General features: G+C 40.7%; 1 protein-coding gene across 16 annotated transcripts in view; it reads right to left on the bottom strand.

Moving 5' to 3' along the window:
• Positions 1–15,792, bottom strand: part of LOC139137831 (kinesin-like protein KIF1A) — a 668,091-nt gene that overhangs the window by 631,626 nt on the left and 20,673 nt on the right. For all 16 annotated transcript variants that reach the window (XM_070706099.1, XM_070706106.1, XM_070706100.1 and 13 more), the window contains exon 2: positions 6,839–7,006. In XM_070706099.1, coding sequence (XP_070562200.1) covers positions 6,839–6,938 — 100 coding nt within the window. In that variant the 5' untranslated portion in view covers positions 6,939–7,006. The remainder of the gene's footprint in view (positions 1–6,838; positions 7,007–15,792) is intronic.

Raw genomic sequence — 15,792 nt, 5'->3', positions numbered from 1 at the left:
TCTTAGGTGTCTGTGTTAGCGCTGGGTTTGGAAAGCTGTTAGCCACTGTGGCGAATAGTTTCAAATTTCTATTAGCCACAAACAAATTTTATTAGCCACACATTTTTACGAAAACAAAGCTTTCTATAATGCTATAATCTCCAATGTCGGTTGCATGCACAAGAATAAACTATCTACACATCAACCTTGTATCCAATTGAGACTTCATTTTAACACTGGAAATTGCTTGATTCTGGACCGCGATGCAAATCGACAGCAACACGCAACGTTGAGACCACGATTACAATGAACTGCAACTCGGAAGGTTGGGACCGCGATGCAAATCAACAGAATGACAGCAACACTGAACGTTCGGACTGCTATTAAAATAAAAGTTTGGTTACCCGTAATTACGTTCCATCAGTACACGTAGCGTCTTTGTCACGTCATACAAGACGTCGCGTACATGTGGCACAGACGTTCGGAATGTCGTCAAACGACACTTCTACACGTAGTCTTAATTACGTGTAGTGATTTGCGGGAATTTACACAGGAAATCTCGTTTAGTATGAGTATCATTGTAAATTAGAAAACATCTTTGATATCAGAAAAATCCGTAGAGTTCACCTGTACATTGTACAAGACGTACGTGCTATGATTTCCTGACATAAATGAAATGTTGTCGTCTAATTCAACTTTTTACCTGAAGCTGTCACAAAGATTTCCCTAAACCACATAAATAACTGTTTTACAGAAAATCGGTAAATTTAATGCGAGGATACAACGAGCTTGAATAGTCCTCGCTCAGAGAAATTGTTTCTTAAAACTTAGACGAATTTTGTATGTTTCTGAAAAAACAATACTGCAAAATCAACCAAAAAAATCAGAACTGAGCATGGATACGCGTGTGTGCCTTCAGACGTACACGTAATTAGATTATAACCTCTCTAATGAACAACAACACGGAACGTCGAGACCGCGATGCAAATCAACAACAACACGGAATGCGTCGTTAGGACGGCGATTTTATAGCTCTGTGGTGGGAGGCCGCATAACGCCGGTAACACACAGCCCTGCCATGCAGAGCTAGCGATTTTAATGAACATCAATACGGGACCATGAGGTCCGCAATGCAAATCGACCACCATTAAAATAAGACCTCGATTAAAATGCGCAACACTGAACGTCTAGACCATGATGCAAATAAATTTCAACACTGAACGTTGCGTTGTGACCACGATTAAAATGCATATGTCTGCTGTAGTTTCAATTCTCGCGAGTGTTCGCTTTGCTTGCTGTACACATGATGGTACACTGGACAAAATGACGTCAAATTTATCGCGAGACTAGGGCTCGATTGCGTCTGCCTGCATTTTCAATTCTCGCGATAGTCATTTATGTGCATGCTGTACCCTATACAAATTGACGTCAAATCTCTCGCGAGACTTTGCTCGATTGCAATGGCGTACGTCGAAGAGAACAATACGGAAGTAGATATAGTTTTTTCGCAAATCGCCGAAAGAGAAGCGCAGATCAACAAACAAAAAAACCCACGTTTTTGCTTATTTTGCGGAATTTTTTCAACAAAAATCACTTTCGCCACTGTGGCGAATTAGGATCGATTTTTCTTCGCCACTGCTGATTTCGATTCGCATTTGCGAACGTGGTGAATGGGCAGCGCGAACACAGGGTGTCTGAGCAGAGGTCTGCACGCCAACGCTCCTCTTGCCTCGCAGCATCATGCGATGATGAAACGCTGCAAAACACTCGCCCTCATGAAGATGAACTCCGCACAGACGTAGACTACATCTTTGGACGTCTCAGACAGTCGTCTGCTGGCAGTTGTCTTACCCTCTCCGCTGCACACTTCACAGCATTTCTGCCGTCCCTCCAAACGGCTGACAACGTGCATCTGCTGATTAGGGGGATTGATGTACCAGGCAAGAGAAACGGTGGCCTCGACCTCTCTCACACTGGGCTGCGATCGCCCACAATAACCGCCAATGGGCTGTTTTCCGACACAGAGATGAAACATCTTATGGGTCAGCTTACTATCAGGGTGTACATGCTTGAAACATATAATGCATTCACAAGGGCAACATCAATCAGATAACATGCCAGATATGTCCACCATCTGTGGTTCTTGCGCCCAGTGTGAAAGTACTTGCGCTTCTGGTTGGCGTGGTCGACACCTCCCATGTACTGGCGATAATTATACAGCGACAGAGGCACTCGTCGCTGCTTGTCTCCCTCCCCCACTGGCACGCACTCCAAGGGTGGATAGACTGTATTCAATATCAGCACCTGGGCATTACTATCCAGATAAGCGGTGATGTTATAACGAGAGCACGTTCTGGTCGTGGCTTTCATATCCCCAACTGACAGAGAAAGACGATTCCTCTTACCCCGCGGAATTAATTGAGGGGGTATGGTGCGGCGATTACGGCATAAAAGCTCCCGACCATGTAGATCCCAGTCTCCATCAGCTCTCTGGCAGTAACGACCATGCTAAACAGGCTATCACAAAAGAGGCTGTGATTATATCCACAAAATGGCTGGACTAGCTCCATCGTAATTCTTTTCACCACACCTCGCTCCTGCCGTCTCCCGTCAGTCCGATCCTGAAATTTAACACCTAGGTACGGTGCAAAGTTAGCGATGTATGCTGTGCTGGAGTCGCCTAGTTGCCATATCTTAAAACCGTCTCTGTCAGGCTTATGCGGTAATCTCTGCTTAAATTTAGAACGGCCCTTAAATCGCACCAAGCCCTCGTCGATGGAGATCTCTCTACCCATCTTATAATTATGAATGCACCTGTCAACTATGGGCTCCATCCATAGGCAATCCTCCTCGCACCGACGTTGGCAACATGCCTCATCGGGATCATGACGTGGATCGTTCTCTGGATCTGCCAGATGAAAATATCGCATAAGCTGCTGAAACCGACTGCGGGTAATCACAGTACAAATACCCCGGTTTCTCAGAAATGGATCGCTAGACCAATAATCCTTCACTGATGGTTTACAGTCAATACTCACACAGACTAAGACGCCAATGAAGGCCTGCACCTCTCGGTAGTAGGTGTTACGCCAGTTTTTGTCGATCTTTCTAGCGATATATCGCTGGTGGTATTTGGCGTATTTATTTGTCTCATCTTTTGCCAATCTGATCAGTGTAGGTGGAATAAACTTTAAAAAGTATTCAATCTCACGGGAGTGGCTGGGCAAGGTGAAGGTCGGGCCTCTTTCAAGGTCAAACTCAGTCTCCTCAAATATATTAGCATCGGTAGTTTCTGACATATGCCAGACAGGAGGGGTGTCATCCTCCGCCAACACAGCAGCAATGTCATCGTTGTCCTCAGAGCTTGCCTCACCTGCATACTGCCTTTCATAAAAGTAATCGTCCTCTGCCGCATCCTCATCAACCTCCGAGTCGGACTCAGCGGTGAAATCACCGTCGTCTGGGCATCTGGGTCTGAACTCGCCTGCAGCGGCATCAAGGATCATCTCTGGCTCATCAGGTGGGCTGTCCTGATAACAAACTCTGCGCACGATTCTTTTTGGCATGGACATCACAGCACATGAAACTATGGCAGGTGCAGGCTCGACAGCGTCTGCTGATGACAAGGACTCAACCTCTTTCGCACTGGGCACTGGAACCTCTCCTGTGGCAGGATGAGGGCTCATGGTGACCGCAACCGGTGGTGCTCTCCCAGAGCAGCTGGGGGAGAACCCATGGCAACAGGCATCTCGTTACTAACTGTCTCACTAGCAGCAGCAGATGGAGTCTCTGCAGGTGGAGTAGTCTCTCCAAGAGCAGCAGATGTAGTCTCTGCAGGTGGAGTAGTCTCTCCCGGAGCAGCCGGGGGAAAACCACTGGCAGCCGGTGACCCACCATCATCGTTGTTGGGAGAATGGTCAGTCTTACGTTTACGCTTACCACTGGGTTTTTCAGCTGGAGTTTGCTTCGCCTTACGGGAGCGTTTCTTGCCCGACTTCTTAGAACATTTAGTAGGAATATCATAGCTATCACTGCTACCACTACCGCCCCGGGACTCTGCAGCAGGTTTGAGCTTCAGTTGTCTGCTCGCCTTCAGAAAACTTTCCAGGTCCGTCAAGCTCATGTCTCGAACAGTGTCCAAACACCGGCAGGTCCCCCCTTTTAACGCAACAGGGAAACAAAGCCCTGGATATGATTGGACGCAGGGGTGTTAATATATGCAGCAACCTGTTATTATAATGGACCTACGGCAATCAGTCCACCAACCGGCGCTGACATTCCTACTCATCATGTAAATTGCCTGTCCGTACCATTTTATATGCTAATAATACTCGTTTACAATGCAAATGCCTTGAGCACTTAGCATAACAAAGTCAGTGTCATTAGCATCTTAACTTGACATTCTGTCCAGCTGGAAACGTGGCAGTACGCACCTGCCATCCAAGGACATTGGCCCAGGTCCGTATTTAGTATGGGTGGAAAACCTGTATCTTTAACCTCATGTCCCTTCTAAGTATGCCCGAGCAGGGCATATTGTCATCCAAGTCAGTGACAAGCCAACCCGACAGATCGCCCTTAAGCAGTAATGGACTGGCCGTAACGTTCCTGTATGGCGACGAACAGTGCTTCAGCGGCTTGTTTGGGTCATAACTGTCGCCTTCTGAGCGGCTTACCCAACTAAGGCGGTCAAAGATCGAGGATACCAAAATTGCCAACGGCCTCGTCCGTTGGGCAAACATGGCTCGTTCTAATAACGTGGCCAGCACGTCTACGTCATCAGCGGTAATGACGACGCGTCATTGACACCAAATTGCGTAAAACTCTAAACGTACAGACAGGTACCTCTACCTGAGTCGGTCATACTATGTATAAACCAAACAAAGGTTTGCCAACTGCCGTTAGACTCGGCCATTAGCTGAACATCATTGGGACAACATAGGCGTAAAAAGTTGGTGAACAACAATCACGAACCTAACCAAGGCCGCCAAATCAGTGAACAATGGTAATAAATAATAATACCATGTTCATGAGTGGCAAAGCTGAGGCGGTGTGTTTCCTTGCACGGCTTGAACGTCTAGAGCCAAATGCAGCCGACAATGTCCGACATCTGAGCGGTAGTCTTTTCGAGGAGGTGACAAGTCGGATAAAAGCGATGGTTACCCTTCACAAGTGTCGCTCAAGTCCGTTCGGATCAGTTCCATGGAAGGGACTAATCAAGCCGTGCCCGTCAAAATCGGTCCACACTTCCTGTCAATCAGGACTGAGTCTGTGATTTTCGTCTTGCACCATTGGCAAAAAATTGCATCTCCAGCTGAGGCAGTCTTAGGACGTTGCCTTACGGATTAGCGTTGCTGAGACGGTCAATTTCGGCCGCAATCTATGTAGTGCCTCAGAGCCAAGTAAGCCCAAACTCCGCTAGGATACGTCACCGTGCTAACCTACCAAGTACGCTACTCATCCCCCCCAAAAAACCAGTCCCCCACCGGGGTAGGGGACTGGTCGGATAGCTTCTGCACCTTTCCCTGTCGTTCAACTCCCTGTGAACCCATTCAAGAGAAAAAGCCGCTCCTCGACCGAAACCTGTCCTCGAACTACCCTAGCGTGAGCAGGGGATTGATACATGTAGTGCCGTCGACTTGGCAGGAAAGGGGGTACCGAAAAATAGCCCGATTTCGACCACCTTGGCAGGATAACGACCGTGGCTGCTCAGATTCTAGCTACACCGAATTTGAAGCGGATTTTCACCGACTTGGCAGGGAAAGGGTTAATGGTGTTAATCAACTCATGAATAGCATACCATGGCGTTACTTACTACCTGTATTAGACATCCTTAAGACCACACCGAAAGAAAAATCATGTACCTTTACTAGATTTTACATTATGAAAACAGCTTTTTCTTAAAGTTGAAACCTTCATAATAGTCAAATTTGACCATTTTCACACCACAAAACATGCCATATCTTTGCTAAACATGGTCAAATTTTTGTAATTTTTGCTTTGATTTGCTAGAAAATCTTATTTAAAAAGCTATCACAAGAGTAAATGTATACTTTTCAGTACTGTAGTTTTTTAGAATTTTTTCTGTAACACTCAAGAAAAAAAGTTTGTACACACAATTGTGAAAATGCCGAAAATTTTGGGAACGTTGCTGAGAAATATGCCAAGATAGAGTTGAAATGTGAAACTAAAGCTACTACATATTTTGTAGTAGCTTGGTTGAGGAGCGTGAAGTTGGTCATCCCCAACTCCAGAATCAGCTTCTCGTAACTTTTCTAGTCCGCACAAATCTGTGTCAAAATGATGCCACTCAGCGTCAGATCCAAACTTGCTGAAGTAAATTGATCTGATGGGATAAGGTGTAATTCATCACCAACATCGACATCCAATAAGACCGTGCATACTTTCACAGTCTTCTTTTGTACATTATATTGTAAAGTTGGTTAGCGGGTTATTTTTATCAGCAAATATCTCACAAAGTCAAAGACTCATTTTTATGGAGTGCTTGTATTCTGCAATCCATGAGCCGATGGCCATGTTTGTTGGTGTCATGGTAACTGTACACTGCATTCAAACTTATTGCTGGAATTATGTGTTGTAACGGCATTGCTGTAAACGGACAGTGACAAATTTGAAAGAGACATAAACTACAATGTTTTGATTAAATGGAGTACATTTTTACACTTCCTGGAAATGTATGATATGGCAATTGTACAGCTGGGAAAAGTTGGATCTGACTGTCAGTGAATTTTCAAGGTGCATACTACCTTAACATACCTGCCTTGTGCCTAACAATAACATGCATGATCTAGCATCTAACACTCCATTCTATCACAAGGAACACTTAGGAAGTAAGACTTACTGGTTCTGTTGCCGTCCATATCAATAATGCAAGTGCATCCCCTTGATATTTCCCTGGCATTGAATGGACGCACCCTCACTGCAACTTTCACTGATGACATGGTTGTTTTCTTTTCAACACGATATGAAAACCAGAAACTTCTTGAATTATATCTTCTTTAGTTAGAATCTGGTGAGGAAGAAACAGTAAGCGACCTAATTAGAAATCAATATTTGGCATATTAAAAATATAACAGAAATTCTTAAATTCCACTCAATTCATGTATTATGTTGTTTATTAAAACATATAGGGCAATACTCCCTGTAGCTACTATAGATGGTATGGAAGATGTACATAATACAATATCAGATATAGGGAGTGCAGAGGTCTTTTGACACTATACTTAAGGCAGAATTGGTTATGTTGTGGCTAATACTTAAAGTGGAAGTTCACCAAGGATGATTTTTACATGTGCTAGCTTTGTGGTTGCTTATTCCGGAAAAGCCATTTTTGCCGTTTATAACTCGTGTGATTTTTTACAAAAGCAGATAAATATATCACCGGAAGTTGCATTAGGGCTTCATCTACTCCATGTAATTTGAATCATGGGAAAAAAGTGCCAAGCTTGGCGCTTTCATCATGTGATATGGAAGGGACCATCTTCCACTGGGTATGGCATTGTCGACTCACCAATGTTCACGCCAGGCTGTGTGTATTTGCATATCTATTGTTTATACAGAGTGTCCTTGCATAAACAATGGAATCAGTTAACTGTCAGTTTTTGTGGTGCTGTTTACCCAATCAGTTCAACCACTCTTTTCATTTGACCACCCTATGTTGCCTTAAAACATAATTTCATTCTTACCCTTATCAATTCGAACACTGACAGAAACTTGTGCTTTCTTAATCTCTATTAATTCAATCGAATGACTTAGCCTTCAAAAAATTTCTTTAGTTGGTAAATGAACGATATTTCAGGACATCGAAAACAAGAGCGCCAATGAATTATCATGTGTCGAACCACGGTCAGCGCACGGTCCCTCTACAAAGGGAGGGACCGTAGGAAACCTTGAGCCTACTGATTTTGGTAAGCTCGATATCAAAACTTGAATATACGTGAAGTTTTTAAGCGTGTGTGAAGTACAAACTCTTTAGTCCGTGGTCGTTTCAGTTGAAATTATTTTCCGACCTTGACAGCAAAAAAAAATCAAAAGACGTTGCATACTTTACTCTTTAATTTCCCATTGTCTTTCCGAATTCTTTCCATCCCCTGTCGATTGAAATTTACTGACTCAGTCTTTTTGCGTGTGAATCCAGCACAGTATTTTCATACCGGATTTTTCTGAGAGTACGCCCAGGGCCGTTAAACAGAAAATGGCTACATTGTCTGCTTCACACATGTAGCTAAATAACGGCCCAGGGCCCAGGGCTGTAATCCGGTATAAAGGGCTGAAATCTCCGATAAATATCGGATATTTAGCGCGATTTGACAGAATCTAGTATCGTCTAGTATAAAAGCAAGAGTCAGTCCTTGGAAGTCGGGTTTGACCAGAACTTTTAAGGTGGTGAAATCTCTGATTTCGGCATTTTCACAATTGAGTGTACCAACTTTTGTTCTTGAGCGTTACGGAAAAAATTCTAAAAAACTATTTTACAGTATATATTTACTCTTGTGATAGCTTTCTGAGTAAGATTTTCTGAGCAAATCAAAGCAAAAATTACAAAAATCGGACCATGTTTGGCAAAGATATGGCATTTTTTGTGGTGTGAAAATGGTCAAATTTGACTGTTACGAAGGTACACTGCATTTTTCAACTTAAAGTTAATTAAGAAAATGCTGTTTTCAACATGTAAACTATAGTAAAGGTACATGTTTTTTCTTTCTGTGTGGTCTTAAGGATGTCTAATACAAGTAGTAAGTAACGCCATGGTATGCTATTCACCAGTTGATTAACACCATTAATAAATCCAAAAATAGCCCATCGTTACGGATTTTTTCGTTTTTCATAATGGACAATTAACTCAGTGTGTAACTTAGTTCTATTCTATAGTTATTTTGTAAAATGTTGTTAAAATCCATTGCAGGTATCTGTCAAGTACTGTAATAAACTCTACTGTCATAGGCATCCATTCGTTTATTTTCAAGAATTTGCCAAAGACTCAGCCTAAATTTTCCGGAAATTTATGTAGTGTCCGTACCCCACCATTTAATTCCACACCTATATTAGGCTTTCAGCAAACAAAGGTAAAATACATATTGTAGTACTTGGTATAGATGAATGATATATGCATTCATCTTAGACAATCACCATTTAAAAAAATATTTTTGAATTATAGGCCAAATGTAGTGTCCGTACCCCCATGTAGTGTCCGTACCCCTTTTCCAGTGGATTACACTGATTTGGATTTGACTGAAGTAAAAGGTTTGATATACCTCTAGTACACTGCTGAGTGGTTTAATTATAATGTAACCATGTATAATCAGTGTGAAGTCAAACACTAAAATGTAATTTCAATTGACAGATGGATTCAATAAGGTAATTTGGGGGGTCAACACAACACCCAGTACGTTTTTGTACAGGAATTTTGCCCTGGATAAAAATAGTGCCGATGACCTTGTAGCTACGATATACATGGATGGTATGGAACATGTACATAGTATACTACCAGTTATAGTGAGTGTACAGGTCCTATTCTAATGGCAGAAGAAATGTTTAATTTCGGCTCATACTTACCGACACCCCCAACCCCACCCCTATATACCGGTACACAGATATTAATCAATAGCCAACATAGAAAACTGCCATCAGGGCCTATACTTTAGTTTCTTTGCTGTCTGTGTCTGACATAAGGTGGACTCTTATACAATCAGGCGATTGGATAAAAAGTCTTGAAACGTCAATGTTTATTAGACAAGGGGTTCCTGAGATGATCATTCATTAAATATGCCAAATAGCAATAGCTTGATGCTGCTCAATGCCTTTCAGTGCAAGTACATCTCTATATCAACAACATGTGCCAGTATAGTAAGTGTCATTAATTTAAATGTGATGCATTACTTTTTGAGGCTTGAGCTCACAATATCTACAACACTACGGTAATTTACCTAGCATAGCAGTCAGTTAGCTAAAACCCCTCGAAATAGACATTCAACAACTGGCCTAGCATCTGAAATAACTGTGCTGTGATATTTAAGAGAAATCAGATGATAGGTTTGAATCAGCTTTTGGAAAAACCACAATTAATATTAATAGCACTAGTGATAATAATGATTCTTGCATAAATATAAAAAATAGTGTTGCTCGCATCTAAAGAAATGAAGTACATGTTCCTGTTTCCTGTTTTTCACTTGCAAACAAAAAGTGCTATTTGTATTTGCAAAAGGTTTTAATTTTCAATGTTTAGACAGTAGTCCGTTTTAATGACCAATTTTCAATTTTGAAGATCAACAGTAAAAATTTGGTGGCCCAAACTTGAAATGTTTGGATATCAAATTAAAGGCATTGCTCGCGATCCCTGGGATCGCCTTTGTTCTAGTCTGTAAGAGGATTATGGAGGTGTGATAGCCTTTTGTTTTCCATTGAAATTGTAATCTGGTGGGTAAATTTTCTGATGAGACAATCTGGTGCCAACGCATGCCTTTAAAGTAATACACAGACAAAGTCGGAATATAAGGTGCAATATACACACCAACTAAACTGATAAGAATGAAACTACCAACAGCTTAAATGATATCAAATGTTGGACGTCAGTCAAAAAAATTTCAATTATTTCCCAGTTGTGTGAGTAGTATGTGTAACAGAAAATGTGAATATTTATTGGTTTCAGATAAAATGTATAACTATAATTTGACAATTATTGTAAGCAAATATATTGGAAGTCAACATGATTGTCCACAAAAAGCTGAAAGTTGTGATCAAAAGCAGAAAAACACCGGTCGTTTGTTCAATGATCCATGATAAATTCGCACCTTGGAAGGAACAAATTTATATTGTGTCAGAGAGTTATAATTAGTTAGTCAAATTTGTTGTTTATTCTGTTTGTGTGGTGGAGTGACCTGACATCATCCTTAATTGCTCATGTTCTTAATCATGTTTATGAGTTGCACTGCGCTACCCTCCATACTGTGATGATTTACTTAATCAACCAATGGCCTGTCAACTGTCTGAATGATTGGACTAAGACAGATACTACTGTATATTCACATTCACAAAATTTAGGTCGGACCTGGGCAAGATTACAATAATCCTCTCTGGGGAAAAAATTTGGTTCACCTTCACATTTTACAGGACCAGCCTAGTTTTGCCAAAAAGAATTAATCTAACTACTAAATGACACTTGAACTACAGAGACATCTCCAGTATTGGTTTCATGAACTTTATGAGACAGAATTGGACTTGCAGATTGTACAGAAATGCATGTAACCAGTGCACAGTGTTTCTGATGTCTTTGTTAACTAATGCCTTTCTTTCAAGTAATGTTAATCAGATGATGTGGTCCCACTTGTGGAGCAAAACCTGGTGGGAAGATATTGTGTTGAGAACATGGAATGATAAAGACTGGAGCGAAAACTTTTAGGTTCAGTTGGGCATCAACTTGGTCCAGACATGACCCAAATTTTGAGGCAGTACTGGATTCCCCTATTGCCTAGCCGAAACTAGACTGATGGACAATATTGAGTTGACTCAAAACCTGGGCTTGCCCAGGGCTGACATAAACTACTCAATGTAAAAATGACATGTACTGGAGTCTGTATTCACAGTAGAGTGCATCTTGCCACATGGCATTCTTGTGGATACAAATCTCTTATCAGTGTTTGGGTATCCCTCAACGAAATATTAGCTAACGTTGATCCACTATATTGTATCATAAATAACCTCAGATTTGTTTTCTTGGTCAACTTTCACTACAAATTGATACCAAATATGACTACATTGTTTTCACAGTTTACAAAACTGTCTTAAAAGATATCTGGGGTTGGTATAGGTTATTTCAGGTCGCAGACTAAAGATTAGCTCCAAAAATACAAAATTAAGTTGGCTTAGTTTGTGTCTTGGAACTTGTATATCAAATTACAAAGCTATGAGACAAGCAGTTTTTTAGAAGATTTTTTAACTAAAATTTGCAAAAATTGCCTCCAAAACACAAATTTATTATTTTTCCTGAAGCTATATGAAATTATCTAAGTATATCCAAAGTCATCTGTATACCAAATATCAAAGCTTGTGCAATAGATGAGAATATATGAATTGATCGTTCAGTGAATCCAGTGAATCAGTTGTGTGTTGGGTTGGTTTCCTTCAGTTGACTAATAAGATAAAACAATTTTGTTTCTCTACACATGACATTGACAAGAGACACTTCATCTCATGAAGAGTAAATTTCATTATTTCAAGTGCTAAAATGACATATTTCTACATCAAGCAGTTTGTTGATAAAGTGTTATCTTGACAGGTCCACTGATACAACTGTTATGTTGCAACTTGACCTTTTTCAAAATTATTGATCTGTCTTTAAAAACAGTTGTCTTTTCTTCCAGTAGCATGTCATATTGACCAGTATTTGGCTTGTCAATACATATGTACAAGCATTGCCATTTTTTGTTCAATGAATTTTAGTTCAGACTTAACTTTAGTAGAAAACAACTTTAATGCATGTTGTGTAGTGTCCGTACCCCACCCTACAAACTAGTTAAATACAACTATTAATCAGTGAGTAGGGTTAATATTTGAAATTTTATAGCTTGATGATTTTTACTGTTTTATCAAAAAACTTAAAAGTTTTCAATTTGTTCTTATTGTTGATGCAAAATTTATATTAGAGTGTTGTTCTCTGAATAACATTAAACCATGAACCATAAATATAGTTTAATAATATCTTCAACAAGTCTTCGTTGATGACACAGTCCCCACTTGTTAATGGGTACTTTGATTACAGGTCCTCAGAGAGGATAGAGTCCTCTTCATTAGGTCTGTGATAAAAATACTTTTGAATAAATTCGCTTGATACATGTCTGAGCTGTAGTTCAGGACATGAAAGAATCGTAATAAAATGGCCACATGGCGGCCTTATTGGATCGTATCACAGAACAAATCTATGTGCATATGTATGACAGACATCCAGCTCTATGGGTTGGCTCAGAATTAGATATATGCATAATTAATGAGGTACAGTATGAAGCATCATAAGGTCTCCCATCATACCATATATGAAGGGTGCACCACTTGTGGTTCCTGAGTTATGGACAAATATGTATATTTGAGGTCAAAGGTCATCGAGGTCATGTGACATTTTGTCACAATAATTGTATTGCTAAGTTATCCCTATATACAAAAAATCAGACCTCTAGCTCTATTGACTCGCTCAAAATCAGATATGCACATAACTAATGAGGTACAATATGTGGCGTCATAACGTGTCCCATCATACCATATATGAAGGGTGTAGCACTTGTGGTTACTGAGTTATGGACAAATATGTATATTTGAGGTCAAAGGTCACCGAGGTCACATGACATTTTGTCAAAAAAATTGTATTGCTAAGTTATCCCTATATACCAAAAATCAGACCTCTAGCTCTATTGGCTCGCTCAAAATTAGATATGCACATAATTAATGATGTACAATATGTGGCGTCATAAGCTGTCCCATCATACCATATATGAAGGGTGTAGCACTTGTGGTTACCGAGTTATGGACAAATATGTATATTTGAGGTCAAAGGTCACCAAGGTCACATGACATTTTGTCAAAAAATTGTATTGCTAAGTTATCCCTACATACCAAAAATCAGACCTCTAGCTCTATTGGCTTGCTCAAAATTAGATATGCACATAATTAATGAGGTACAATATGTGGCGTCATAAGCTGTGCCATCATACCATATATGAAGGTGTACCACTTGTGGTTCCTGAGTTATGGACAAATATGTATTTTGAGGTCAAAGGTCACCGAGGTCACGTGACATTTGTCAAAATATCTGAGATATCTGCGTGAAAGGATGGACTCACGGATGGACTCATGGACGGACATGACCCAATCTATTAGCCCCCTGGACTTCATCCGTTGGGACTGAAAACTGTGTCACTGCATCCTTTTTGCAATATGAATACGATGAGAAACTAAAGTTTTATTTTTCTCGGCCTTATACATGGGAGTCTATGGACTGCCTTATACATGGGAGTCTATGGACTGCCTTATACATGGGAGTCTATGGACTGCCTTATACATGGGAGTCTATGGACTGCCTTATACATGGGAGTCTATGGAGATTGCCTTATACATGGGAGTCTATGGAGGTGAAAACTAAAAAGTCCTCTAACACGGCCAAATTTGATCGCATTGTGAAACAAATCGACGTGCATCTGTATGGGGTAGGGTACTATCCTTGTGCAAAGTTTGAAAGAAATTGACCTGGGCATCTCTGAGATATCTGCGTGAACGGACGGACGCACGGACGCACACACGCACGCACGCACGCACGGACGCACGCACGGACATGACCAAACCTATAAGTCCCCCCGGACGGTGTCCGTGGGGACTAATTAATTACACTGTGGTGAAAAGTTTACAGGATAAGGCAAAATGGAAAGAAAACCATGTTTCTTCATCAATTAATCAGCTATTATTTCTACACTTAATGTAAATGATCAGCTTCAGTACAGGTTTGCTTTGGCTGGTGTTGTAGTGTCCGTACCCCTTGTACATACTTTATGAAATATTTTGATGAGTCTTTCCAACTTGGACTAACATATGAAATGATCGTGATTATACAGGTTCTATCACAAAGTGTGGTATTAAAAACTGCAAAACCTGTAGTATGCTCATCACTACAGAACAGTTCAGTAGTAGTTTGACAGGTAAGACCTATTCTACCAAATGTCTGGAACCTCTGAATTGCACAACAAAAAACGTAATCTATGGAATTGAGTGTTCATTGTGCGGGCTCATTTATGTTGGTGAAACAGGAAACAGCTTACGATCTAGAATGAACGGACATCGCAGTGGAGTGAATCGATCTTTGGATGTGCAACTTTATAAGCATTTTAACCAGGACGATCACTCCACTTTGTCTATGCGTGTCCGTATTCTTGAAAAAATACCATCCAACCAACAGCCCCACACTTAGTTCACCATCCCGTAGACAGAGAGAATACCACTGGATTAGACAGTTAGGTACCGCAATGCCTTATGGTTGTAATGACAACATCAAAGATATAGGCAATCTCTCAAGTCCTGGTTGTTCAGAAGTGAATGTGATGGACCTATTTGAGTCTTCTGTCCGTAGAAGACGTAGTCATGGACATAGGCGTTACCATCGGCCTAAATTGGATACATCAGCTACATCCAATTGCCATGACAAATTTCATGAACTGCTTCCTTTATTGCAGAAGCCTTTAGGTCTCCATCACATTCGTACTTCATTATTTGCTCTTTCCATCAAGGACTTGAGAAGGTTGCATGTCTATGCATTGGGATTGTCTTTGACAGATCCGAACAAACAACCGTACAGACTGGTTAGTATTATTGCTGACATTGCACTATACAGACTATACAAGCCTGTTCGTGCTGAACCTATGACTGATGATCATCGTCATTTCATACATCTTCCATTTACTAACAAAGGAATTGATGCCATTAATATCAGCAATATACTACACAACAAAAAATTTCATCAACTATACCTGTATACTTTAAGAACCAGTCTGTACCTATTCTGTCATATCAATACACCAAGACAATCTCCAATAAAATATTCAATTACAATAAGGCATTGCGGCACTTAAAAATTGATGAATTCCTTCAAACACCAGCATCCTGTGACCGCTCTACATCTCCCTTCAAATATACTCCAGTTGGCCATGTCATCACTGGTGATCTGAACTTGGTTGAACATCACCACCTTCGTAAGATATTATCTTGTGGACCCAAGTTCAGAGAACCTCACAGGATCAACTGGAACCATAATTTTTAAGA

This window comes from Ptychodera flava, chromosome 7 (assembly GCF_041260155.1).
Source record: "Ptychodera flava strain L36383 chromosome 7, AS_Pfla_20210202, whole genome shotgun sequence".
NCBI classification, from domain to species: Eukaryota; Metazoa; Hemichordata; class Enteropneusta; family Ptychoderidae; genus Ptychodera; species Ptychodera flava.
This window is presented reverse-complemented; position numbering and strand designations above follow the sequence as displayed.